The sequence below is a fragment of the Platichthys flesus genome, chromosome 15, assembly GCF_949316205.1.
Source record: "Platichthys flesus chromosome 15, fPlaFle2.1, whole genome shotgun sequence".
Lineage (NCBI taxonomy): Eukaryota > Metazoa > Chordata > Actinopteri > Pleuronectiformes > Pleuronectidae > Platichthys > Platichthys flesus.
In genome coordinates, this window is record NC_084959.1 from 23,001,820 (window position 1) to 23,029,429 (window position 27,610).

Here is a 27,610-nt window from a genome sequence, read left to right on the forward strand (position 1 = left end):
AAATTAGAAATAGTGTTTTCAGTGTTTCCCACTGAATTATCTAGACTGATAGCCCGCCATATTCTAATTGTTACACCTAGTGATTTACAAGATTCTTGATACCAATTTCGATACCGCAAAAATCAAAAACAAACAATGAATCCATCTCACTTCAACACACACTCTTTATAAAAATATCTGATTCTTTTCTCTTCCATCCATAGGAGCGTACGTGTGTGTGTGTCTGCTCGTCTCTGTCGCTCTGATTAAATATGTGTCGCAAATACTCATGGTGAACCAAACAAACACAAAGCAAACCCTGACCACTGTATGGGTCTCAAGAGTCTCTGGCCATTGACAGTGTCCACAGTTAACTTGCAAAGTGATTGCAGGCCAGCAGGGTAGAGAGGACGGAGGGCATGCCCTGTGCGCCTGCCCCGATCCCGAAGTAGCGGTTGCAACCACCCTGCAGCGGTGGTTTGGTATTGTTCCATACCTCCACTACTCTAAAAAAGGAGTGTGAGGTTTTTAGAATTTTGGTATCGACTCACCTAGTCTCACCTCTATTTCATAATGAACAACTCACTTTCAAACACATGCATAATTTTCTCTGCTTAAATAGACCGCCTAATAAGGTGGGTGTGTATTATAGATGGTTGTGGAGAGTTAGGCATGTCACATGATTGGGGCAGCGCAGCTCGAGTTGGCTGCCTGAACTACCTTGCATGCATCGCTCCATTTCTCTCACTAAAATGTCTCTTTCAGTCACTAGTTTAAGAATCAGTCAATCGGCTCTGTTGCGCGTCAGAGCAAACTTTATGCATGTGCAGGCGCACCTGTGGTAGCACCACATTATACGTGGGAAACATCTCTTCAAATGTGTTGCCAGGTTTGATTTATAAACCATTGGCGTATGGTTTTGTACCCCACCCTTATTGCTTTATCAATATAATTAACCAGTAATCCAAAATGCTCCCATACATGATGTGACTAAAATGACGCAGGAGACTTTCTCTAATTCGTCTGCTCCTCCAGTATGACTTTCACTGTCAATGGCTTTCAACAAGTCACGTGAACACACAGCTGCTTGTCTCATAAACACTAAACTCTCATGAACACACACCTGCTTTGATTTAACTGCATCTTTGAAATGAAATGTACTCAATTATTACTTTTAAAAGTAACAGCGGCAGTAAAACCTTTTTACATGAATATGTAACCTTTGTAATAATCCAAGGTTCACATGTGTTCACAACTGCTACGGATCTAATGTGGTCTGAGTATGAATAGTGGTAAAAACTTTGACCCGGTCATCTCCAATGCTAGAGAAAAGAGCCACAAAAGAAAAATTGACTGATGAAACTGTTCACTGACAGAAACATTCTCTTTACATTAGCTTTACAAAGTTGTGTGTAAGCTTGATTTTTGACGATTTACCATTCAGAATGTGAATGGACCGGTTGGAGACCAGTTGGTTGTCACACATGTTTGGTGCAGGAGAAAAGATCCGGTGTGTCATCATGACCAGCCCCTGAGTCAGAGTGCATCAGACACTGGGGGCTCCTGCACAGGTCCCACAGATAAACACACCATGATGTCCATCATGAGTCACTCTCAATCTTGATCGACTAATTAAAACCAAACTTGCTGGAAAAATGTAGTCTCAGTCTTTGATTAGAATACTGTCAAATGAAATATGGAGCAGAGCTCCATGCTCCCCTCAGCAGGAAATGTTTCTTGATCCTCTGGTTTGTTATCAGTGTCTATTATCTTGGTTTGTGTCCACATACCAGTGAAACATTCCCCTCAGCCTCAGCTCTGAGTGTAGTATTAATTAGTGAAAGTTAGCATGTGAGCAGGCTAATTGAATTAATGAACATGGTGAAACATATACCTCTGCACTTTGCTGATTAGAAAGTTGTCAATTGGAAAGAGGTAATGGCCAATAATAAAACAAGATATATGTTATATAAACTGGAATTAGCCTTTGAGATGAATGTGGGCTTATATTTATGCAAGACTGTTTTGTGGGCATCATGTGGAAATTTTGATGACTGACATATCTTATCTAATGTTTGTTTTTTTTTATCTCCATTTCTCTGTTGGTAAGAAGCAGTTGAAAGCAGTCTTGCGACATCCAGACAGATTCCCAGTTGGTTGCTGATGCGCTCCATCAGGCCCCACATAAGCAGCAACAGTCAGCGTCGTTTTTCACCAAGTCCTGCTCTCAGCCTGCTGTCCCACCTCGCTGTTTGAAGTCTGCATTGAGGCTGCCTCGTGTTACCGTGTCATTTTGGTTTTCTTGTGTTCCTGGTGAATGCTCCATGTTTTCTTTGAGCAATTACATGAGGCTATGTAGTGGGGTTTCGCCACTTAGTTTTTTCCTCTCCAAAGAATGTACATTTCTTTTTAAGGCCTGTATAACAAATCATAATTCTGTGTGTGTCCTGGCAGAGCATCCCGATGATTGTTTTTGATTTCTCTTTTTAACTTTCTGTGCACTGTGTGTGTAAAAGCATTGGTTGTGCTGAGAGAAAAAGACACTTCACTGCTGTATATCCCCTAAGAAACAGAACATTTTTAGGACATGCCATCTCTCAACCTCCTCACTTATGTTCACTGGGCTTTAAACACTGGAAAAGGGATCGTTTGAATATTTAGATAATGGATCCCCTGTCAACAAGAGATGTAGTCATTTTAAATATGGAACTGTATATACTATTTTCCCTCTTCAGTTCTTTTCACTTTTTGTAAGTCAATAAGTCATCAGGAAGGTACAACTTTTATGAACTTTTGTGATTTAGTTGAACACACTACATTGCTGTCTTCAGTTTTGCTCCATTCTGTTCAGGCTGAGACCATGTTTATGTTATTTTCTCATGTTTTCTTTTTGATAGAGCTTTACTGGTAACAGGTCTCAATGTTCTCTGTGGTTATTTTATGTTGTTTTTGTTTTTATTTTCCTTTGTGTATGTTTTTGGTGTATTTATATTCTGCATGTAACCTACCTTGATGGCTGTGCAGCAGCATGCACAATATTTCTTTTTAACGCCTGTGAGGAAGGCATCAAGTGTTGAAAAGATACTGAGCGGTATGATAATGTCATGTGAGTTAATAAGGACTTTGTATCTTTACTCATTCTCTGCTGTAAAGTTGTCATTATTATGTTATTTTAGCAAAGTGGCGTGAAGAATAACTCAAACTGAAGACAGCGGCTGCAAAAGGCAGATTAGAAAAAAATCATGGCTCCCTGGTTTGGCATCATTCTGATCTTGTTCATCACACAAGTCAGCGACCGGAAAAACTGTTGACACCATTGTTTGACAGGAATCATAAATCTTGTTAATATTTCAAGAATTTACTTTTTACACAACCTTTGAGTTCGTAACATGTAATTTGTTGGATGCATTTGAATGATTAACTCATATTCTTCTTGAAAATACCACTAGGTTAAGCCTATCGACAATAATGAGCTAAAATGTGAACTCCATTAGTGCGTTGACCAATGAAGCAGACTTTCCTGACCAGCATCTTCAAAAGGAGAACCGTTTGTATTAAGAGGTTGTTGTTAAACTGCATGACATGAAAGCAGTGGATCATTTTTAAGCACCTATTCAATCTTTATTTTGTTCCTTATAAAATAATCAGGTCAGCAGTGAAACCAAAGAGGGTACAGTGAGAAGGCCATAGCAGAGATATACATACACCCTTTTGTTTTTTGTACTGTTCTTGACAATAAAGTGTACATTTTGAAAAAAAAAAATCATCCAGGGCATTGTGTGGATTAAAAGCTCCCTTTCACCATCCTCTGCACTGCTGCATTTTTATTATATACAGTGTATGTGTATAACTGAACATTTACACGCTTTCTGGCTGCATAAGAAAGGACATGGAAACCTGGTACAAAATGTAACTGTATAATTATATGAATGCACAGATACAGAGTAGAATGAAGGCCTGGTGTTAGTGTTTGTTGAATTGGCCCTCTTCTTAATCTGCCAATACAGGAACTGATTCCTTCTAACGTTTGCACCTCTACAATGCAGTTACATCATCATCACATCAAGGACCAATCCCAACCAGTCAGCTACCGTAACAACCAAAAGCTGAAGACAAGCCGACTGCATTGAGCTTTAGACCTCTGTCCAGGCTGTAAGACCATGTAAGTTAGCCTCCAAGCATAGTTAGCAAACCATAAAAAGGTTTTAACGTTTATCCACCGAGGAGTGCTGTGGATCAGACACATCAATCAATCAATCAAATTTTATTTGTATAGGCCATATTCACAAATCACAATTTGTCTCATAGGGCTTTAACCTTCAGCAAGAGTAAGGAAACCTCGGAGAGAGCCACATGTGAGGGATCCCTCTGCCAGGACGGACAGAAGTGCAATAGATGTCAGGTGTAGGAAAACATCATCAAGATTAAAGGTTTTAGCAGCATTGATGAGGGTAAACATTTTGAAGGATAACTTCAATACTATATGTCAAGCAGTCCTGCAGCAATATCATGATCTATCATCAAGATCGGATCCACTATAGTCCACAGTCATTGTCCACTGCCACCAGTTAGGATCCATCAACAGCTAACACCTCGGTACTGGTCCACCACCATTATCTCACTCCAACGCCACAAAGAATCCGTTGTTCCCACTACGATCAGCTGGCACGACATAGAATCCACCATACTGGATCCACCACCACGACCTCTGACACGCGATCGAAAAATCGCAATCCATGAGGATGTTGCCACAGCTGCGGCCCTGGATCTGTTGGTGATAAGGCACAGGGACTCAGGAGAAGGGGTCAAGTCAGAAAAATTTATTTTTCCAATGATACAATGGTACAGGTCAAACTTGCGTCTTAGACATGATCATTGCCAATTTGTTGTCTGCCTCAGATACGGTTTAGAAACCTAATTAGTGGCTTCACTGCTGTGTATGATGACACTCTGGCTTGTTTGTGCCAACTGCAGGCACGGGCTGCCCTGGTAAATGCAATGGATAGAAGGACAATGAGAATGTGTGTAGGAGGATGTGAGGAGCATCACTATTGTTTCAGCTTCTTGCTGGTTCAGAGACTTAAGCCTCTGCATCTTTTACATTTAATTATAAGACGCTGTGTTTAAATACAGACTTGGAAACTCAGATCCCCCAGGAGGCAGTTATTTTGATCAGACACGCTCCTTGGATGATTCTGGTCTTTTCACTGAGGGGGGCAAATCACTGCCACCCCCATTCCTTGATGATGACTTGAACATTTAGTGCATTAGTGCAGAGTGAAGTAATCTTGATGTTAACAGGACACATGTTGGAAGTGTTGGATCTTTTTTAATTGTTCCTCCAAAGAGAAGCTTAATCTACCAAACTTACCAAACCAAAACAGGCTCACAAGTCTTAAATTATTACTACATTTGTTTGGTCACAATGGCCACTGTAGGGAGGAGCTTTTCATGCAGTCATAATAATAATTAATTTGTTGGCTTTTGTTTGCACATGGTATTTACCCACTACAGTATAGGACATCCCAGATGATCGACACGTCACGTCACAGAACAACACATCAGTACACAGCAGTGCTAACACTGCAGCAGCCATCTATAAAGCTTCTGTACCTCGAAGTTTGACAATGTGACTATTTTCCACTTTCTTATTCCTATAAATAAGAAAGTGGGACCTTCCATTGGTTGTCAGCAAGCTTCTCTTGATCTGTTATCAGTAGCTTCAGGAACAGTGAAGCTCCCTGGAGCCATTATTACATGACACTCTATTGTTATTTCAATTGTATTTTGCAGCCTCTGGTTCAAAGTGGGTGTTAGTTTTCTACAACAATAAAGTGTAACACACACACACACATACACACAAGCATTAAATAAAGCAAAGGTATTACTATTATATATATACACTTTTTATTTACTTGTCCATGGAAATATTTCAAAGAAAAAAAAACAATGATGTATAGATTAATTGTCCATGACTCTTTTCTTTACATATTATCAACACATCTTTGATTATGAATACATAAATCTGATAATAAAATCTGCTCTTTGCAACCTAAGGCCACCTACCCTCATCAACAGGGAGTCCAATAGAATGGACCATTCTGAGATCAGGACTGTTCAAGTTTGTGAAAATAAAAGTAACAACAGTGCAGAGGTTAAGGGGAATGCCACTGATTTTCACATCTGAATTCCCTATTTGTACTGGAAGTAAACTAGACATTAGCAATGCTCTAATCTGTGAGGCGGACAAGGAGAGTAGGCTGGCAGAATTACTTTCTGCTTCAGTACAAAAAGGATAATATAAACACTACATAATTGTTGAAATGTAATGTAAATGTAAATCAAGGAGTAAAAGATGCTTAGCTGATGACTAGGTATTATCTAAGTGCCTAATTATACAGTTACATGTGTTTTTTTGTTTTGTTGACATTCTTATACTGGTGTGCTGCATCAACTTATGGTGGTAAACAAGGATTTGTGAATGTGATTGCACTGTGGACTCACTGATGTAGACGTGCTTCTCAAACTTCCTCAGCATCGCTCATTATCACAAACTGTCTCTAGAGTGTCTTAGGCAGTTTAATGTACATTTTAAACTGCGGACCTCCTTTAAAGTGCTGCTCAGAAAAGAAAGGGCGAGAGGACAGTCGGACAAATGGGTGGAGGGAAGTGGGTCAGACGAGGAGTCGTCCATTGTCTTTTTTTCTGTCACAGTGACTGAGATAATAAAACGATATGTTTTGTGACTTCCACATTGTAGACTTAAAGAGCACGTTCACTCATGGTTATTTGGTCCTAATAACACAGTGCTGAATGGTTCTCAGAGGGTTACACCCACCTATGCACCCAGTAATTGACCTGGTCACTGAACTGGTTATAGAGTGGCTGTGGCTCAGGAGGTAGAGAGGGATGGTCCCTGATGGCTGTGGTGACAGTATATGAATAAATGTGTGATAAAGAACCATTGAATGTATGTGTGTGTATCAGTGAGTAAATGTGAAGTGTACCGTAAAGCAAGTGTGGTCGATAATACTGGCTCTAAAGCACCATATAAATTCAGTCCATTTACAATCTAAATATCGATCGGGGTTAAGATGATATTGTAATTCTGAGAAGCCTACAAAGAGGCCTGGCTTATTTGCAAAGATGAGCACAACACTCAGGCGAACGGTACTTTCATGTTTGATTTCACAACATCAAATTATGCAGACATGAAAAAAAAAAAAAGAGTCAGTGAGCTGTGTTATTAGAACTGGGATCCGGACTTCCTCCAGCTGTATTATCAAGATGTCCCAACTGAACCTTTTCATTTCCATCTTAGCATCCACACTATTCAATACTTGATCAGAAAATCTCTGTTTTCTGTGGTTTGAGGAAAGCTCAATCACAGTCATATTTAATTAGCGGTTTAAAGCCCCCCTGTGAAGAAAACCTCAAAACGTCTTTCCAAATTAATTTTGGAAGCCTCAGAATGGCTTAAGAGAAAAATTAGTGTGGAGGTGAAAATGGGTCAATGCTCTGCGTCGTTCTCTAAGTGGTTAATTAAGCTGGACTCACTCGGTCCAAACAGACTGCTCCGACCTTTTATTTGATCATAAACAACATTCACAGTCTCCAACTCAGTTGGCTTATCAACCGACAATAAAACTGACTACAGTCCTGTTACAGTAACTAAACATTTAACTATGGTGTCTCAGTAGTTAGACACCATAGTTAAAACATCAACACATCACATTGTACTGTCATTAAGTAAAGTAAGTATGTAAGCTGTCAATCTATGATAGCTCATCATTTACCAGACAAGAAATTATAATACACAATCACTTCTTTTTCTGAAACCAACCTTTTTGTGACCGTTGTTGAAGCAAGAGGAATTGTTTTCATCCTTAAACTTCTTCCCTTCTCTCACTAACTATGTCCAGTTGTGTAAACAGCACAAAAGCTTTTTTTTCTTCTATATCTATCGATGTTAGTATTCTAACCAGCTACCCCTGACCCATCTCTTCACTGTGGCGGCAAACAACAAGCACCCCTGACAAGTTCTATTCAGCAACAGAGGAAACTACACATATCACCTTTAAGTGATTTTCTTTCTTTTACTGCTCGAGTCTCTTTGCTGTTGTAATGGTATCCTTTCTATCAGTAAGTATAACACTGTACTCTCCAAATTGCTGATCTCTGTAAACCCAGTTGTTTGAAAGAAGTATGGCTTGTGAGCGTTTGATAAGACAGGTTTGGGTTGAAGATGCACCGTAGATCAACACCTAACTCCAGTCCAGAATTATATAATGAAAATAACTGGTGCCCTAATTGATATGAAAATAGAATTAATGAAAAGGAAAGAGTATCATTCATGTAAACATAGCCTGTTTCTTCCCTCCTACTGAGGGAATAACATCACTGTTTTACGTTTGAGCTAATCCACTTAGGTGTCATATTAGGGCGAAATACAGCTGATTCTGAAGGTGCATAGGACAGGTCTCGAAGTTTGAAAGCTGTGCAGTTCAGGTCTCTTGTGTTGACAGAAGAATCTGAGATAATAAGAAAAAGAAGAACTGCTGCAGAGCTGTCAGAATGACTAGCACTCCACATCAGAGGAGTTCATCATGTGGGGACAATGTGGCCACTTCCACAATGATGAACACACACACACACAGAAACACACTCTCTTGTTGCTTTACACTTCTTGTCAAAATAAGTCTAACAAGAGTCGGCTGGAGCTGTGGTGTGGTTTTCTGAAGGTCTGAGGGAAACAAGTGAATCAATAAGGCATCCTCTGGCTCCATCTATCCACTCCAAACTCACAAGACCTTGTCAAGACCTACGTATCAGCCAGACTCTGTGCGAACAGTGGAGAATTCTCTGATGGGCAACACACAAGGCAAAGAGGAGGAAGAAGCAGGAGATAGTGCCAAGTGGCGAGTGAGAAATACAATTAGAGAAACAGTGGAGTCTGGCTCCCCCCACTGGCTGTAAATAAAAATGATCACCTATAACTGTGTGAGCGTGTAGGCTAAACTGGGCAGGAAATGTCTAGCTCTTATGAAAAGCCCTTCAAAATACTGACTGGAGTGTGACAGTATGTGAAAACAACATTAGCAGCAGTAGCAGGACCGGGGCTTTAAAGTAGCGAGTCCAACAGTCCGATTCAAAGCAGAGCATTTGAAAACCAGAAGCCAGCCCTGGCAAAGCTCAATATAAACGACAACAAGCCTGTTTCTTTTTTTCACAGGTTTAAATCACTTTTCATTCTTTTAGTTCTGACATGATTTGGTTGTAGTCACTTTGTTGTGCATCATTATCTCTGTTCGGCAACAAAAGGCAATCATTCTTGAAATCGTTCTTATCTCTGATGACCATAGGTTTTTCCCATGGTCTGGGGCCAAGGAGAACGGAGAAGCCCTTTCTGTTGAGTGCATTCAGAGGCACAGCTTTATTCCTGTGATCCCTTTTCACCGTCTCAAGGACTAGAGGTTCAGTCTCGGGGCCACTAAGGAAAATTCTCGCAGAATGTTTCGGGCCACGTCCACTTTGGACTGGGCAATCATTAGCGCCCGCTTCACATCTTCAAAGGAGTAACCCTCTCCCATCAGCTTGGCGATCTTGGCGTCTATGGACTCGGACTCCATGCTGTGGGGTTTGCCTGGCTGGATGTCTGGAGGGATCTTCCTGGGCACTGGCTTGGGTGGCCTGGCAGGGGCCTGCGAACAGTCCATCAATACTTGGAGTGGAGAGGGAGAGAAATTGTGTCAGCGGAAAACTGCCCCTGGCACTCAAGCAGAAATTTGAGAGTATTATTGGTGGTCAAGAAACGGTTAGTAAGCCAATTGCTACTGGTCACAGAAATAAAGCTTTTACATTTTCCACCTTCAGATTTCAGACCTCTGTCATTAGTCTCAGACACAGTCTGCCTGCTTGAAGGGAAACAGGGGCTGGTGTTTCAGAATAAAAACTGCTAAAAACACATATTTAAGCTGTGTTGAAATTCAAAGATTCAGAACTTGTCTGCACAAAGCAAGTCATATTGTTCATGTTGATTAGAGTCTCCAGGCCCATTAAAGCTTCTTAGGTTCATGAAGTTCAAAGGTCATACCTAATCCAGACCTTAATTACTCAAGGACATGATTTTGATATTTTTTGGTCTTATATTGATAACGTCAGATGACTGAAATACTCATATGTATAATACAACTATGTTTTCACATGTTTTGTGTAAATTAAATCCTTATCAAGACCTGTGTGAATGTCTTCATGTACTGTTTTGCTGAGAAGGGGATATAGCTCGAACTTGACTACCTGGTAAATGGTCGTATTCAAGGCCGCCTCTGGAGCCTTTAACATTTTCTGTGTGTCGTCGGACTGGAGGCAGGGGAGCAGCACTGTTCAGCATGTCAAACACTGTGTCTAGACAAAAGATGACACAGACAAAGTCAGGTAAACAACCCAGATGCTTATCTATCAGTCAACAAAGTAATGCAGGAAATTATGTGTGTTAAATTTTCCATAAACCATTAGCATAATATAATATACATTGACAATCAAATCTAATATTAGTACAACAATGTGGGACATGCACCACCTTAATCACTATCAAACTGTAATTGAAATGTTGCAGGTTTGTTGGCTCACCAGGGGTTAACAGTAAATGCTCATGTCCAGAGGAGGGCCTGTGTGGTCGTGGGATGACAGAGGAGGAGGAGGACGAGGACGTAGATGAGTTGCAGGATGAGGACGGCAGAGATGAGAAGATGTCAGTAAAGCTGTGTCGCGCTGGCGGAGGAGGAGGAGGAGGGGAAGGCTGGGTTGGGGGGCGGCGGTTGAAGAGCTCTTCTAATGCTGAAACACAACAGGGGCCACCGACAACACTGAGTTATCTGCTCTGCCTAGATGCATATTCCGCGAGGGGGAGGTGTGGGTGGTATGTGTTGCAAGATGTGGTGAGCTACCTGTGGGGGGCAGCAGAATGTCATAGTTGGAGGGTGACTGGTTCGTGTTGAAGGGGCAGAGGTCAGTATTTGCTGCCCCCGGGACCAACTCCCTGACCGATTCTGAGTGTCTACCTGAGGACCACAAGCAGAGCTCAGCAGAAAGAAGCCTGCCATCTCAATAATTCAGCATATTCAGTTTCAATTTAAGGAATAAAAAAAATCCAGTTCCGCAGGTTGTTGTGCACCCTATTCATTATTTTCTATTGTGATCCCAGTGCAGGCATCAAGATATTTCTACAGCTTAAACAGGTTGATTTGTTCTAAAAAATAAAAAACAATGATCTGTTGCCTCTTTCTTATTTTAAGTATTACCTGTGGATTAAAGAATGATATGGGTCATATTCACCTGCTCATTACAACAGAAATTACATCAGATGGACAGGTCAGTGATGTCATATCATGGCTATAGGGATACAATAATAATTTCTATAATATGTAATGATGCAGGTTTCAGGACTTACCAGTCTCAGGGAACTGATGCTTATTCTCCTCAATGGAAGGCTCTATGGAGCCATTCTCCGGATGCCTGAATGACAGAGGAAATCTATTGGGTCACAGCAGACTTATCAAGCTCTGAAACCACCACTGCTGCATCACTATGGTAACCAAAATACTCTAAAAGGAGGTCAGTACCTGCTGGGCACAGAGATGCAGATTGGAGCCTGGCTCAGACAAAGGTGGGATGAAGGGATTTGATAGTCATCCTCCAGCCTCTCCAACGCCCTCTGCTGTCTTTCTTGCACAGGACTACTGAATGATTTGGAGGATCTGTAAGGAAGCTTCCCATTAGTGTCAATCATACATTAGTGTTAATCATACAGTTCTATTAAACTACAATCACTGAGATGGTAACTGATAGCGTTTTTCTATTCTTGATGCCCCCTCAAAGTGCTTTACACTATAGATTATTGCCATTCACACACACATTCATCCAGTGCATCTATGGGCAGAACTTAACTTGCAAGTAACTTGCCAACTGACACTTCGGCATGTGGGATTGGAAAGACTGGGATCAAACCCCTTTCTGGTTCATGGACACACCCACAGCCAGCCCCTATCAACCCAGTCAGTGTGTAACTGCCGATACATGTGCGCTCTGTTCTGACTGTTTCACTGGTATAAGAGTAGAGGAAGGGTTTTTCACCGGAATCAGACCTACAGGCTTGCTTTAACTTCTCCTTGTATGTGTACAACAGCAAGCTCAAATGACTGAAATGCATATAGAGTTTTGTCTTTGTACAGCAAGAGGCTATTTATTTATCTAAGCTGTTTCCACTCAGACACAAAGTCAAAGGACTACATTTAAAATGCAGTGTTTGTGTACTCAGTAGTATACCCTTTGCCTGCTAACTTGAGAGTCTACAAGTTCACAACCACAATTTTTAAGGCAGACTATTAACGATTAGCTGAAACGGATGCATGATTGGTATTTATGGTTTATTTATTTTAGCTCTAGTCACACTCAAGGCCCTTACAGTACAGTTTTGCATTCATTCATTCACACACACATTCATACATTGTGTGTGTGTGTGTGTGTGTGTGTGTGTGTATGTTCTAATCTCTAAAGTTGTAAGGAAAATGTTAAAGACTTTCAGGAACACTTTGACTTGTTTCATTACTGCTCAGAAAACCACTGAGAAAAACAGTGAGCCTAGCAGCAGGAAAAGGCTGTGGCTTCATATGTATATGAAATTCTATGATAATTAATCAGGATACAGATTTCAAAACAGGAAAGATCATGGCTTCAGACTCTGCAATGCCACAAAAAGTAAGGAATACAGTTGTGGATTGTTAGAACTGCCTCTTAGCTGAGTTTACCTACTGTATGTGTCACAGTAAAATCGTGTTGTTCTGCTAGGTTTGAATCGCTAAGCACACTTACTTCTGCGTCAGGGCCACAATGAAGGAACAGTTTAACATGAATGGTGCAAAGATGTATAGCCAATCAATAACAAGACGCACTTCTCTCTGATCACCCGTGATCAGTTTACCAAAATAATAACCAACAACCTGTATCTTAGATCCAATTTCGACAAATTTAAATTCTGCCCCTAATTGATATTTCGTTACTTAATACAATCAATCTGTCATTATCATCAGGTTATGTACCACTGTCTTTTAAAATAGCAGTAATCAAACCCCTTCTAAAAAAAAAAACACCCTAGACACAGAAGTTTTAGCCAATTACAGACCAATATCTAATCTCCCCTTCATGTCTAAAATCTTAGAAAAAGTTGTAACCAATCAGCTGTGTGAGTTCCTCCAGGAAAATAATACATATGAAGACTTTCAGTCTGGGTTCAGAGCCAATCACAGCACAGAGACAGCCTTAGCAAAAGTCACTAATGACCTTCTAATAGCCTCAGATCAGGGACTTGTGACTGTCCTCGTTCTGTTAGATCTCAGTGCAGCATTCGACACAATTGACCATCAACATTTATTACAAAGACTTAAACAGTTAATTAACATTAATGGAACTGCTCTTAACTGGTTAAATCTTATTTTTCTGATCGATCCCAATTCGTGCAAATTAATGATGAGTCATCTGTGCGCACCAAAGTTAACCATGGTGTTCCACAGGGCTCCGTGCTCGGCCCAATTTTATTCTCATTATATATGCTTCCACTAGGAAACATTATCAGGACACACTCTGTAAATTTCCACTGCTATGCAGATGAGACCCAGTTATACTTGTCATTAAACCTGAACAAAGTAATCAATTAACTAAACTTCGAACATGTCTCAAGGACATAAAACATGGATGACCCGCAATTTTCTCTTATTTAACTCAGACAAAACAGAGGTTATAATACTTGGCCCCAAACACCTTAGAGAAACATTCTCTCAAGATATAGCTGCGCTAGACGACATTGCCCTTGTTTCCAATTAAACAGGCAGGAACTTGGGAGTGATCTTTGATCCTGATTTGTCCTTTAACTAACACCTAAAACAAATTTCTAGGATAGCCTTTTTCCACTTTGGAAAAAATTGTCCTATCGGAAAAAGATGCAGAAAAACTAGTCCACGCCTTTGTTACATCGAGACTTGACTATTGTAATTCATTACTATCAGGCTCCAGCAGTTAGTCGTTAAAGACTCTACAGCTTGTCCAAAATGCTGCAGCAGGTGTCCTGATGAGAACCAAGAAAAGAGAGCACATTTCTCCAGTATTAGCATCGCTTACACTAGCTTCCTGTTAAATCTAGAATAGAACTTAAAATTCTCCTCCTCACCTTCAAGGCCCTGAATAATATAGCGCCTTTTTATCTTAAAGAGCTGTTGGTACCCTATAAACCCACTAGAGCACTCCGCTCCCAAAATTCAGGCTTACTTGTCGTCCCTAAAGTCTCTAAAAGTAGAGTAGGAGCCAGAGCTTTTGGCCATCAAGCTCCTCTGCTGTGGAATAATCTACCAGTTTCAGTTCGGGAGGCAGACACTATCTGTTCGTTTAAGAGTAGGCTCAAAACCTTCCTTTTTGATAAAGCTTATAGTTAGAGCTAATTAGTGCGGCAGAACATAACTTTTCCAATGTTCTAAAATAGGAAGTGTTTAGTTTAAAAAGGCATAGAGGTATTGATGGCTGATCTACTGATTGGGCCACATGGTTTTCATCGTACTACCATACAAACCAGTACCCAGTTAGATTTACCTTGAGCCTCAGTTTACCCCCAAGTCCAGCCTGTATCATTGTATCATTGATTACAAGGCAAAAAACCCTGATGACGCTGCGACGCAAAGGGAATTTATGACACAAGACAAACAGAGCTTCTCTTTCCAGCTTCTTCTTCCTCTTCTCGATCCCTATTGCATTGAAGTAAGTTATATCTCATCAGTACATGTTACTGACTTGACCCCTTCCCCGAGTCCCTTTGCTTTATCGTCCGCAGATCCGGGCCTGCTGTGGCCGCACCATGGATTACGAATTTGTGGATCGCGCATCAGAGGTCGCAATGGTAGATCCAATATGGCGGATTCTATATCGTGCGGGCTCATCGTAGTGGTAATGGCGGATCCTTTGTCGCGTTGGCATCATATAATGGTGGTGGACCATGGCCGAGGCGGCGCCTGATGATGGATCTTAATAAGCGTCAGTGGACAATGACTGTGGACTATAATGGATCCGACCTGGATGATGGATCATTATCTTGCTGGCTGCTAACCATAGACTATGATTGCAGCAGGACTGCTTGACATATAGTATTGAAGTTATCCTTCAAAATGTTTACCCTCATCAATGCTGCTAAAAACTTTAATCTTGATGATGTTTTCCTACACCTGACATCTATTACACGTCTGACGTCCTGGGAGAGGGATCCCTCACATGTGGCTCTCTCTGAGGTTTCTACGTATTTTCACCCTGTTAAAATGTTTTTTTAAGTAGTTTTTCCTTAGTCTTGCTGAGGGTTAAGGACAGAGGATGTCTCACCATGTTAAAGCCCTATGAGACGAATTCTAATTTGTGAATATGGGCTATACAAATAAAATTTGATAACATTTGATTGATTGACTTTTGCAGCCACAACCACTGTTCTTTATGAATCATAAACTTAGCGAAAAGATGTAGTATTGACCACATTTATAAAACAATGCGTAGGATTCTTACTGAAAGTGTCTGTGCATGCAAAAAACAAAAATGGCATACACAACGTGAAGCCCCCCCTATATCGGCATAGTGGTGAGAAGATAATGAGTAAATTTGCACCTTGTGATTAGTGAATATGGGCTATACAAATCAAATTTAATTGACGATTGATGGTATCCTAACCTCCCCTATGGGACATTATCTGAAAATAGAAGTGTATTTTTTGTAAGTGGTCTCCAATGCGTTCTGTGTGTTTGACAGCACCGACACGTAAACTGCAGCGTTTTTACACACACGCTCTCACACAAAAAAAACTACAGTTTTACTCTTTATAAAGGCTCAGTGTTATAGAAGATATAAATAAAAACTATCAATCATTGTTTCTGTATCAGATATATAATGCTAACACTGTTGCTTTTAATGTTACTGATGAGGTGGATCAATAATCTGGCTTCAAAGCACCTCCTTAAGTTTGCATCACCACTTTCACAGATCTCAATGTTTGTGTGAGAAGTGGTGTATGCACAAACTGTGGTCTAAAGATGGTTACGCAAGGCCCGAGAGCTTTTGGTGATAAATTGATTCAGTAATAATAATAATAATGATAATAATAATGTGTATGTGTGTGTGTTTGAAAGAGAGAGAAAGTGATCTGGTGAATGTAGAATATACGTCCATGTAAGCTTCATCCTCTGTAAGCTAAGTGTTTGTGTGCTGCCCTAACAAACTCACAATATTTTACAACAATAAATAGTTTTCAGTGGAACCAGAGCTTCCTCTTTCAGCTCAGGCTTTATCAGAAGTGGCAGCTCTATCCCCAGCCTCCACTACAGCCTGATACACAGAAACATCTAATCCAATTCTGGCTGCAGCTAAAAGGCTATTAGACGTTCAGCCATCATTTTAAAGCTGTTTCTAACAGGACTTTTCCCTAAGGCTATGAGACCTCACTAGTAAACAGTTCCAGAGTCTGAAACCACAAAGAAAGACAGGAACAGCGTTCAACCAGAAATGAAAATCCCCTCATCATCTTCTCACCACTATGCCGATGAAGGAGTGGGTGAAGTGTTTTAGTCCACAAAACACTTCTGGAGTCTCAGGGGTAAACTCTGTTGCAGCAGAATCCATTAGTTGAAGTCAATGGTGACCTCTTCTTCAGACTGGAAAATACAAAATATGCCTCCATACTGCACCTGTGGTGTCATCCAAGTGCCGCAAGCTCCGACATTCATATTTGGCCTTGAAACCAAGTCTTTTACACCGTGTTTAAAGCATAAATATCCGCTGATATCTTCCTACGAGGTGCGGTGTGGACTCTTGGATGACAACACACCAGCAGTTTGGAGGCATGTTATGTTTTTTCAGATTTTTTGTTGCGTCTGAACTCTGTTTAATATTTACATCAGTTGTATTGGAATCTGACCTAACAAAGTTTACCCTACTCAAGAAGTGCTTTGTGAACACTTTAGCCACCCCTCCATCGGCATAGTGGTAAGAAGATAATGAGTAGAATTTCATTTCTGGGTGAACTATGCATAACTTTGGACTAATGGGAATTTCTAACTCGACTCTCACCAGGTTCATGTTTGTATAGGGCTCTGTTCAGACGTGATATTAACATCCATCCTGTTTTATCTAATCGCAGGTTGACAGCTCTTAGTATAAAATATGAACTCATTCATGATGCATTGAGGATGCATTTGAGATCTGATCACTTTGAGATCTGTGTGTGTGTGTGTGTGTGTGTGTGTGTGTGTGTAATACTCACTTGTGGCTACTGGCAAGTGAGGACTGACTTGGCGAGAGCCGTGAAGGAGGGATATCATACTCATCACTGAATGGCACGCCATTAGTGAAGGGCTACACAGACACACACAAGAGAAGAAGAGAATAATAATAAATAAAATATAATGCCAAGTGAATATGATGAATTGAAATACACATAAACAGAGTAATAGGCATCAGATACTATGTTCCTCCCTGAGTCTGGCATAGGAGGGTAGTAGTGAAGTTACTATCCCCTCAGGACCAGGACACCAGACTGAATGAAGCTAGTTACACGAGCTCAGTGTCATGTTGGTCATTTATAGCTTCAATAGAACTAGCTTAAAAGAATGACTGATGTAAAACATGCAAAAAAAGTATTGTAAATATATGTATTCATGCTTTCTCCACTCATCAACCAACACAGTGCTGTGAGCAGTATGAATCCCTTTCTGAGCGTAGATCTGTTCAAATGAAAAAAACAACAACAGTAGAATTTAAAGCCTTTGTCAAGCTCGGCTCATAAAAGCAGTGGTGCTGAGAAGGAATGTGATGCAGACATTTTCCCATGCCAAAAAATAATCTGCATTTACTGGGAAGGAATGACTGTGCTGCCATATCGGCCTGCGAGCCGCTAACACCAGAGAAGATTAGCTGTCTTTGTGACAGAGTTATTCTCCAGATGTGCAATCCTATTTGTAAAAGTGAGAAAGCTGCTGAAGGAGACTCGTTTTTGACCCAGCTTCATGTTTAAGACTGATATTTGATAGAAAGACAACTACTGATAATAACAACATATTAATTTAGTATGGCCTGGACCGTGGACAATTCTGAAAACCCTTGGGCCAAATGTGACCTTCAAGAACACACAAATATATTTTTAATGCAAAGCACATCTGCCTCTTTATGGAAGACAAAAGTATGTAAAGAAGCACTTATACTTCCATGATGGTACCCAAAGTGAAAATGCTCTCCTTAAGCAACTGAAGACACTTTGTGATCAAAGTATCTCTGGAGGGAGAGGCTGCGTGGGCACAAGTTTGTGCAACTGCACTTTGAATGATGAAGTGGAGACAGCATACAAATTATGCAGACCCTCAATGGTATTCTCTTTTCCACACCAGTAAAGGCTGCAGCAGTCTCTGGAGGATTTGCCTGGTAATGTACGAGTGGTCATTTCAAAAAGTGAGTTACAGTTACACCAGGGATTTTATCTTTTTGAATTTTTTATTTATATTTAATGCTAAAATTCCATAAAAGTGTGTATTTACTCATTGGAGGAAAGGCAGAGAGGATGTTTGACGTCTCATCTACAATGTGACATGGATTTAATTTGTTTTTAGTAAAGTGTAAGCATCAGTAATTCATCAGGCTCAACTCCACTGTGAATTTCAATATACAACTAAAACATGTGAATCTTTCTGCTTATGAACTAAGCTGAATATAAATATTGAGACATCAAGGAAAAACATTTACTTACAGATAGATATTTCACGCTTCGTGCACTATGATGCTACATACCACCAATTAGTCCACTTTGTGACTAATCTTTAATGTTTAGTGAAGAAGATTGACTGTACTTTTGGAGTGCAGACCTGAGCAAGTTCAAAGCCTTAACAACCATGTGCAATATGGTTCAGTGTTTAAGATTTAGGTGATGGTATCTATTGGCAGAAAATGTTCACAGTGTATAATCATCTAAATCAGACATGGGCAAAGTACGGCCCCGAGCCGTATATGGCCCGTTGGGCGTTTTAATATAGCACGTTGAACTTGTCCAAATAATAACAACAACAAAAAAAATATATAGACACTAACGTTTTTTTAAACTAACAATTTAGTAGCACTTAAATGGCACTTACTAGAAATTGTACTTTCTTGCTTCTTGTTGTTCTGGGTTTGTACCCTCGGGGTTGATTGCACTTATTGTAAGTCACTTTGGATAAAAGCGTCAGCTAAATTAAATTTGACCGGGAGTGTGGTGTATAGGGCTCGAAAGGGCACATGATCTCCCTTCACTTTTGCCCTGTGAGCCCTTCTGTAAATTGAGCGGATCAAGGAAACGAAAAGTGGACAATGAGTGTTTAACTAGGAGTGGACAACAAAATACTTTTTCACTGAAGTCCTATCGAAGGCTGTATGCCTGATATGCCGAGAAACTGTAGCAGTTTTCAAGGAGTACAACATCAGCTGTCACTTTGCTACGAAGCATGCTAACTACGCTAGCAAGCAGTGAACGCAAGAACGGCTCAGAGGTTGGCGGCTAATTTACAGACTCAGCCAAATTTTTTTCACCGACAAACTGCGATTCAAGAGTCACCTACCAAGACAAGTTTTTTGGTGGCATTCGAAATAGCAAAGGCTAGCAAGCCTTTCTCCGAAGGAGAATTTTTGTTAAATTGCCTTACAAATAAATGCTTTGCGACTTGTTAAAGGCCAAATCCTTTCATGTAATGAATTTTCCATGTCATTTATATTAGTTCACAAAAACACTTCATCCATCTGGTCCTGGTCCAGCCCCGCTGTCAAATTTTACAACCCATTTTGGCCCGTGAGTCAAAAAGTTTGCCCACCCCTGATCCTTATTGTAAAAATTGTTGTTTTCTTTACACTAGAATAAGCCCTTTATATTTAAATAGTTTATATTTTTTGGCGGAGGCCGCCATGTTTTTTTAACAGTAGCTCATACCTTTTGAGATTTATGACAACTGTAGGCTACCACAGGTTTTCGTTCATGTTTGGAAGGGGAGGGTGAGCCGAGGGGTATCTGACTGCAACATGCAACTTCTTCACTAGAGGTCAATAGATTCTACACACTGAACCTTTAAGCACGGCACATACATGTAATGAGCTACTGTGAACTGTTAAAACCCCAAAACAGCCCAACCCAAGGCCTACCTTTGAGCTCTCTCGGTTCCCTGTCCCCTCCATTCTGTGATGTAACCTTCCAAATCCTGCAAACGGAAAACTGAGGGGTCTTCCATTCCGGTGAGAGGGGCCGGCAGGTCCCAGCTGGAGCTGGTGTTCTACTCCAGGTCTGTGGGTATCCGCCAAATGGTTGTCTTTGGTACAGCGTGTCAAAGGGGTCATTTGGGAGTTTGAAAGTACCCCAGTAGAAGAGGACGTGGAAGAGGAACTAGGAAGCCAAGAGAGGCGAAACTCTGGAGGAATGGGAGGAGGTCGCTCAGGTGGAGGCGGTGGAGGTGGATCCCTCTGTGGGTGAGGTGGGGCTGGGAGAGGCTTGTCTTGCTTTCTTGACATGCCTGGTGAAGACTGCAGAGGTTGAGAGATAAGAGACCAGCTTTCTAATCACACTCCACCATGTATACTTTCTATGGAACAAATATTTTCAATTGTCCTGTACCATGATACACGACTTCATGATTTTTATCACACTTTTCATTTTGGTTTCAGCAAACCTTCAGAAATTCTGCTGTCACTTGCTGCCATCGAAGACCTTCAAGGTAGTGCAGCCTCATTGCAAATATGTTTCTTCCTCTATGCATTAACAGGCTTTAAAGGGGACATATTATGAAAATGACCCGTTAATTTGGGTATCTGGCATGTCTACCGTCCCAAAAACTCTGGAAAAAGTTTGAGAGGGGGGCAGGGCACTCAAAACAGGTAAATCTGAGGAGGGTTTTTTAGACAGGGTAAAAAGGGTGCTTTTTTAAATGATCCTTGTGGTATTTTGACCCAAAAATGTTACAGACATTTCATTAAAACCCCAAGGAACCATATAAACTGTGGTAAAATGGGCATACGATGGTTCCTTTAATGCAGGGGTCTTCAAAGTTTTTCAGGCCAAGGACCCCCACATGGTGGAAAGATGGAGCGGGGACCCCTACTATATATATATTGTATAAAATTGTGATTTATATTAAACTGGGCCTAGTGCCATATATAAACATAGCTACCCTGTTATTGTGCATTCAGTACTAAGCTATTCAAATATTACCCGGGTTAATATGTTCATGTTTTTAATTTAAACATTTGCAAGGTATAGGGTGGCCATGCCACTGCCATTTATAAACATATACATCTTGCATACAACACTGAGCTATTAAAGTAATTCACAGATTCATGTTTTTATTTTAAACATGCATGTAGAAGAGACAGTGAATCCTCAAGCCATCTGTGGATGGCACACAACTAATCTAACTTTGGACGGATGGATGTTGTCAGGTAGAGGGTCAAATCAGCCTCACAATATGTTGGATGCATGTTAATGTGTATTTAAAGACATTTAAATTTGTGGGAAAAAAATTGGTTCGAAAATAAATTAAAAATTATAACAAATTAAAAAAATTGTCTAATCAACCAAAGAATTTGCGACCCCCCTGGCGTACCTCTGCGGACCCCCTAGGGGTCGCGGACCCCCGTTTGAAGACCTCTGCTTTAATGCATTTCCTCTACATACATCCTCTTCATATACAACATTTTTCTCTGGGAAATGCTGTGACTGACCTTTGGAGAGGCAGTGGGACTGGCAGACGGAGAGCGGATGGCACCTTTCTGGATGAGGTCAAGTCGTGGCGGGACAGGAGGAAGGCCAAGGTGCTGGACGCAATAACCGGGGTCCCCTATATGGGTTTTCCTGTGTTGGCTGACAGGTGAAGAGCTGGGGGACACCATTGGGGAGTTCTGCCGTTCTGCACAGTGCTGAAAAACAGGAGAATTTCTAGTACATTTCTAAAGTACATTTAGACGAGCTCCAGATGCCTTGGGTTCAGAGTACATCGTAGTCGACTCTAGACTGAGGGTTAAAATACCATTTATCAGTATGAATTGTATTAGTTGAAGAAGTATGGATGTGTAGTTTGCTTTTGATTCTAGAATTGTGTAGGATGTTCCCCTGTGGATAGTTGAGGAGTTTTGAGAATAGTAGGTTATACTAGGGTTGGATGAAATCTTTTCAGGTCCTTTGTCCTTTGTTTGTATCCATGCTGCCATACATATATTTGTTTGGAAACGTTTACCACTGAGTAAGTTAGACAAACTGTTTACTTAATTAATTTGTATTCAACAGAAACAATGTTTATGGCCTTTATTTATGTTTCTACATAGAAGGTTTAAAGACCCCTCCTTATGTTCAGGTGAATAATTTTCTGTTATGGTACGCATAGCAATATCCTGATTTATGTTTGTTTTTTGGTACAAAAACTCATTAATCCATCAATCTTACCATCTGTGACACGTTCCTCAATCCTCCACCATTTTTAAGCCCATTCAATAAATGGATAAATGAATCCTTGTGTTTAAATGTGCACCCCAGTTAGAAGCACAATGATCCAGTCATTCCTATCCTACTTAACCTTGAAATTAAACCAAATTCATTCTGCATATCAAGTTTAAAATGACAGTCTTTTTCATTGTCATTGTCATGTCATTCTTACTTCTTTTATAAATATGAATGTTGAAGAGAAAAAGGGCAAATTAAAAGTATTTTCCCCCACAAGACAATAGATCAAATGTTTACCTTTCTGATGTTAGCAAGTCCATTCATGACCAGGCAGTCCTCTCGGTCTTCCTCGTCATCCAGCTCCAGCATGTGGCAGCTGTGCTGGTCCAGGAAGAAGCACTTAGTGCCCTCATTTCGTGGGTCAAAGGGATCCACAATGATGGGCTCTGTGCCTTTGATCTCACAACGGCAGAAGGGACAACCCTGACCATCTGATTCCTGGAACAGACGAAGAGGAGAGACTGCATGAAACAATATCTCTCTCTCTCTTTCTCTCTCTCACACAGACAGGATAAATCAGGTGAAAAACTTTACCTTGTTTCAGTTAAATTAACAAAAAGAGATTTAGGCTTTTCCCCTCATTCGTGAAACGACTAGCAGGTGACTGGACACTTGCTCATATAGATTTCTTCCTGGGTAAACACAGTTCTTAAACTTGGCCACATGTACATATTCCACATGGTAGCCCCTGTCAAACTAAGGTCATAAATCAGATAATAAAGGCGCTTTGGGTTTTCAGTCCATCTCTCTCTCTTCTGACTCTGTGGCTTCAATCAAAGGCAGACCATGTTTACAGAGAATAAAGCTGAAATTGTATCAGACATAGTGGAGACTTAGTGGAGAAACCCCCAAAAGTATGTTTGAAACCTACTCCAAATAAGATTGGGAGGAGAAGGATTGGACAATGAAAAGGAAGGGAGCACGGAGGAAAGAGACGGTGTGATTATCATAGACACTAAAAAAAAAACACAACAACAGACAGCTGAGATAACTATTCCTCCAGGACCCTATTTAGAAACATTGTAGAGATCATTTGAATGCCTCATGTTCATTTTTATCAGGAAATTTCACCTGAGAAACAAGAAAAGGAACAGATGGGGTAACACAAATATCTGAGTAGACAAAAGCTGAAGGTTATAATTATAGTATTAATAAATGTACTAACCAGTTTTACCAGATTCACCAGATACATTTTCTATGGATAGAAATGAAATAACTGAACTGTCTCTGTTGGCATCACTCAGATGGTACATGTTACAAAAATGACTTAATACTTTGTTGGTTGAAATAGTTACCACTTTCTAACATTTGATAGAATTAGAAGTGAGCCACACAAACCACAAAACAACACACAGAAAAGCCAAAGAGAATCATTATGTGTCCTCACAACATTGATTTGGGATTAAACTAATAGCTAAAAACAAGAGAGACCTCATGTGATCCCAAAAATGGTCAATAAAGAGACCAGGATGTTGTAGTGCATAGACTATCAGACATCTCTGAGGGAGGAGTGTGTTTGTTGCAATCCTAGTGAATAATATACAGAAAGTCAAGGAAGCCCCACTTTGTCAATGACCTTGAACGGACTGGTGCTGGGTTACTCACCGTTACATGGGAGGAGGGTTTCCTCTTACTCTGACTCACCATTTCAATGATGTCCATGGAGAAATATACTCAGTAGTGTAACTAAGACTACAAAAGCAAAGCGCTATAAATACAGTCAAAAAAAAACAAAAAGACATTTAAATCAGGGTTATAACTTATCAATGTCAGATCTATTGTTTCAAAACATTTTGGCTGAATTTGAATTTTGATAATTTTGTAAAATGTTAAAAATATCAAGAGAAGTGCCGCTGATCCAGGACTTAATGTGAGTGACAGACGGAGAGACTTTAGTGGTCATCCCGTATATGTTCTCATCAACAGAACATCACTTTAGCTAGAAAAACAGAATAAGTATTTAATGGTATTATACAGCAGTGATGTTATAAATAAAGAAAATACACTGATACACTGCTGCTGCTTTTGACTTCCTCTATGACCGATATATAGAAATTTGATTTGGGCAGAAACAAGGACCGTAGAAGAAAGTGAGAAAGGGGTGAGAGCGGGGTCTTCCTCTTCAGCTGCTTAATTAGACACCCTTTCACTTGTAAGCATACGCAAACAAGTTTTACTGGTGTGTGGAGAATTTCTTTACCTGCCAAGCTGTAAGACAGGACGTGCACATCAGATGACCACAAGGTTCGATCTTGACATCTTTGTCGTTCTCAGCGCAGATCTTACAAAGCTGGAAGGTGGAGCCCATTTCGCAGTAGAGCTCATACTGTTCCTGTTTAGGCAGAGCAAACTCCTGTTAGTCATCACTTGATTCAGGGATCAAAATATACATATTTAGATTATTCATCTATCTGATCTCAATTAAAGTAAAATCTCCGTTAAACGAATCACACGACAATTTCCATTTTATCTATATGTTAAATGACACACTGTTTGGATGAAGCAATACACACTTCTCCATCCTCAAATACGATATTCACAGCCACAAAAAACAGCCATTAACTAAGACTTAAAAAATCTATGAAACACTAAGGCTGACTGGGTGAACATTTCACTACCTGTGCTTTCAATGGTTGTTTTCAAACTGGAAATAAAGCTGGAAATAGAGCTTCAGCCTCACTATGCACAACATTCAGTTTCTGAATAAATCTAAATAAATCAGAAAGCCAAACAGTCGTACAATGATGCATCATGTAACAGCAGATGTTATGGAGTTATATAGTTTGGAGAGACTGGAGCTTCAGTTTTTTTCAAAGACACCCACACATATTACATCATATGTTTGATCCTTTTTAGTAAACATTTACAACGCTTAAATATCATAAAAAAGATTGAGCTTCTGGCTTTGTGTCACAAAAAATCCATGACAATGTGTTCACAAACACACAAACCTACTTGTGTGACTTTGATGTGATCATGAGGCGTCGGCTCACATAAATCAGTGAGGTCAGGATTGTAACTGCGACCATCAGGGAACAAGTAGCTGCAAATGAAGAAAGAAGTTTTAGCGAGACAGCAGATATAAATACACATAAGAATATTCGCTCATGTCTTTTTGCCATTTCTCTAGGATGCTTTTCACTTACTGCTAAAAAAGTACAAAAAAGTCTATCAGTGCAAAAAAGCAACTTTTCGTCATACCGTGTGGCCGTGGCGTGGCGTCAAACTTTGATGACACGCCATCAAAACACGAGCTTCTGTATCTTGGACATATTTTGTTTAATCTAGTCCAAACTAGACATGTAAGACATGAGTCGCGACCTGAAGACATCTATACAGAAATCGTGACTAAAAATCCAAGCGCCCCCTGGTGGCAACAGGAAATGTCTTGTTTTTGTTCCTCCTCATCCATTTGACAAACCATGTCAAACTGTATCAAACGGGTCTCACAACATTGATAATGTAGCCATAAGATGACTGTGACTTTTCATCATTTGGATTATTAATGGCGTGGCATCAAAGTTCATAAACTCGCCATGACACACGAAATCCCTATAACTTCCGTGTTCATGGGTCCATCTCCCTCAAACTACGTGTGTGTATCAACAGCCCCCCCCCCCCCCCCCCCCTGAAGATATTCAGAAGGTTTTAATGAATGGGCGTGGCAAAATAAATGACTAGCACCCCCTAAAGGGCAGCTCAGTCACCAAGTTTGGCCGACATGTACAAAAATCGAAGGGGACATGCGTCTTTTCATAACAAACAAATAAGTCTCTTGGATATATATACTAGACCAAACAGGAAGCCCGCCATTTTGGCTTTAGTGTCCATTTCGGCCATATTCCACATTTTTACTCTGAAGTACTTGTACCAGGGCTATGATCAGATCAACTTAAAATTAAGATGAGTGTCATCACAACAAGATAGAGATGAAAACTGATTCAGAGATCTATTTTTCGTCACACCGTGTGACCGTGGCATCAAAGTGTGATTAAATGCCATCAAAACACGAGGTTCTGTATCTCGGACATACATTGTTAAAACGAGTCCAAACTAGACTCGATTAAACTGCTTTACAATATACAGCTCAAAAGCGCTCAGTCAAGTCATTGGATCATAGTCAGAATTGGCACATTTCCTCAAAGCGTGTTAAACTTGAGGTGTAACAAAATCGTGTCCTTTGGCGAAGGACCATACTTCGCCGCACATCAATGTTTACACGGTTTGAGGAAATGTCACAATTCTGACCATGATCCAATGACTTGAATGAGCTCTTTTGAGCTGTATATTGTAAAACAGCCAGGAGCAGTTCTTCAAAGTATAAAACATGTTGCCACCAGGGGGCGCTGTGATTTCAAGTCATAATTCCTCTGTAGATGTCATCAGGCCAGGACTCTTGTCTTACATGAATAGTTTGGACTCGATTAACAATGTATGTCCGAGATACAGAACCTCGTGTTTTGACGGTGTTTAATCAAACTTTGACGCCACGCGACGGTCAGACGGTGTGACGAAAAATCAATCCAGTTTTCATCTCCATCTTGTTGTGATGAAACTCATCTTAATTTGATGTTGACTGATGATAGCCCTGGACCAAGTACTTCAAAGTAAAAATGTGGAATATGGCAAAACGGCCACTAAAGCCAAAATGGTGGGCTTCCCGTTTGGGCTAGCATATATATCCTAGACACTTATTTCTTTGTTATGAAAAGACACATGTCCCCATCGATTTTTGTACGTGTCGGCCAAACGTGGTGCCGGGGCTGCCCTTTATGGGGCGCTAGTCAGTTATTCTGCCAAACCCATTCCTTAAACCGACATGAATATCTTCAGGGGGGGGATGTTAACACACACATGTAGTTTGAGTGAGATAGAACCATGAACACGGAAGTTACAGCAATTTCGTGTTTCACGGCGAGTTAATGAACTTTAATGCCATGCCATTAATATGGCATTTGACGAAAAGTCACAGTAATCTTATTTCTTCATTAATTTTGGCCGCGGTTATCAGTTGGACCAGTCACATGTTGGAAAAATATATATTTCATCCATTTT

The 27,610-nt window shown here is 40.4% G+C and overlaps 2 protein-coding genes across 6 annotated transcripts in view; one reads left to right on the forward strand and one right to left on the reverse strand.

Moving 5' to 3' along the window:
- alcama (activated leukocyte cell adhesion molecule a) overlaps positions 1-3,785 on the forward strand; it is a 65,934-nt gene extending 62,149 nt beyond the window's left edge. Inside the window, exon 16 of one of the 3 annotated variants that reach the window (XM_062406326.1) lies at positions 2,090-3,785. The gene's annotated coding sequence lies outside the window, so the exon portion shown is untranslated. The remainder of the gene's footprint in view (positions 1-2,089) is intronic. The other 2 variants (XM_062406325.1, XM_062406327.1) reach the window with 2 other exon arrangements.
- cblb (Cbl proto-oncogene B, E3 ubiquitin protein ligase) overlaps positions 3,779-27,610 on the reverse strand; it is a 67,947-nt gene continuing 44,115 nt past the window's right edge. Inside the window, exons 8-19 of one of the 3 annotated variants that reach the window (XM_062406324.1) lie at positions 25,511-25,598; positions 24,756-24,887; positions 22,793-22,993; positions 21,781-21,975; positions 20,212-20,586; positions 17,318-17,409; positions 11,601-11,735; positions 11,429-11,493; positions 10,926-11,039; positions 10,609-10,815; positions 10,276-10,383; positions 3,779-4,747 (exon numbers count right to left, since the gene is read on the reverse strand). In XM_062406324.1, the coding sequence (XP_062262308.1) occupies positions 4,638-4,747; positions 10,276-10,383; positions 10,609-10,815; positions 10,926-11,039; positions 11,429-11,493; positions 11,601-11,735; positions 17,318-17,409; positions 20,212-20,586; positions 21,781-21,975; positions 22,793-22,993; positions 24,756-24,887; positions 25,511-25,598 (1,822 nt within the window). In that variant the 3' untranslated portion in view covers positions 3,779-4,637. Of the gene's footprint in view, positions 4,748-5,863; positions 9,701-10,275; positions 10,384-10,608; positions 10,816-10,925; positions 11,040-11,428; positions 11,494-11,600; positions 11,736-17,317; positions 17,410-20,211; positions 20,587-21,780; positions 21,976-22,792; positions 22,994-24,755; positions 24,888-25,510; positions 25,599-27,610 lie in introns of those variants that run through there. The other 2 variants (XM_062406322.1, XM_062406323.1) reach the window with 2 other exon arrangements.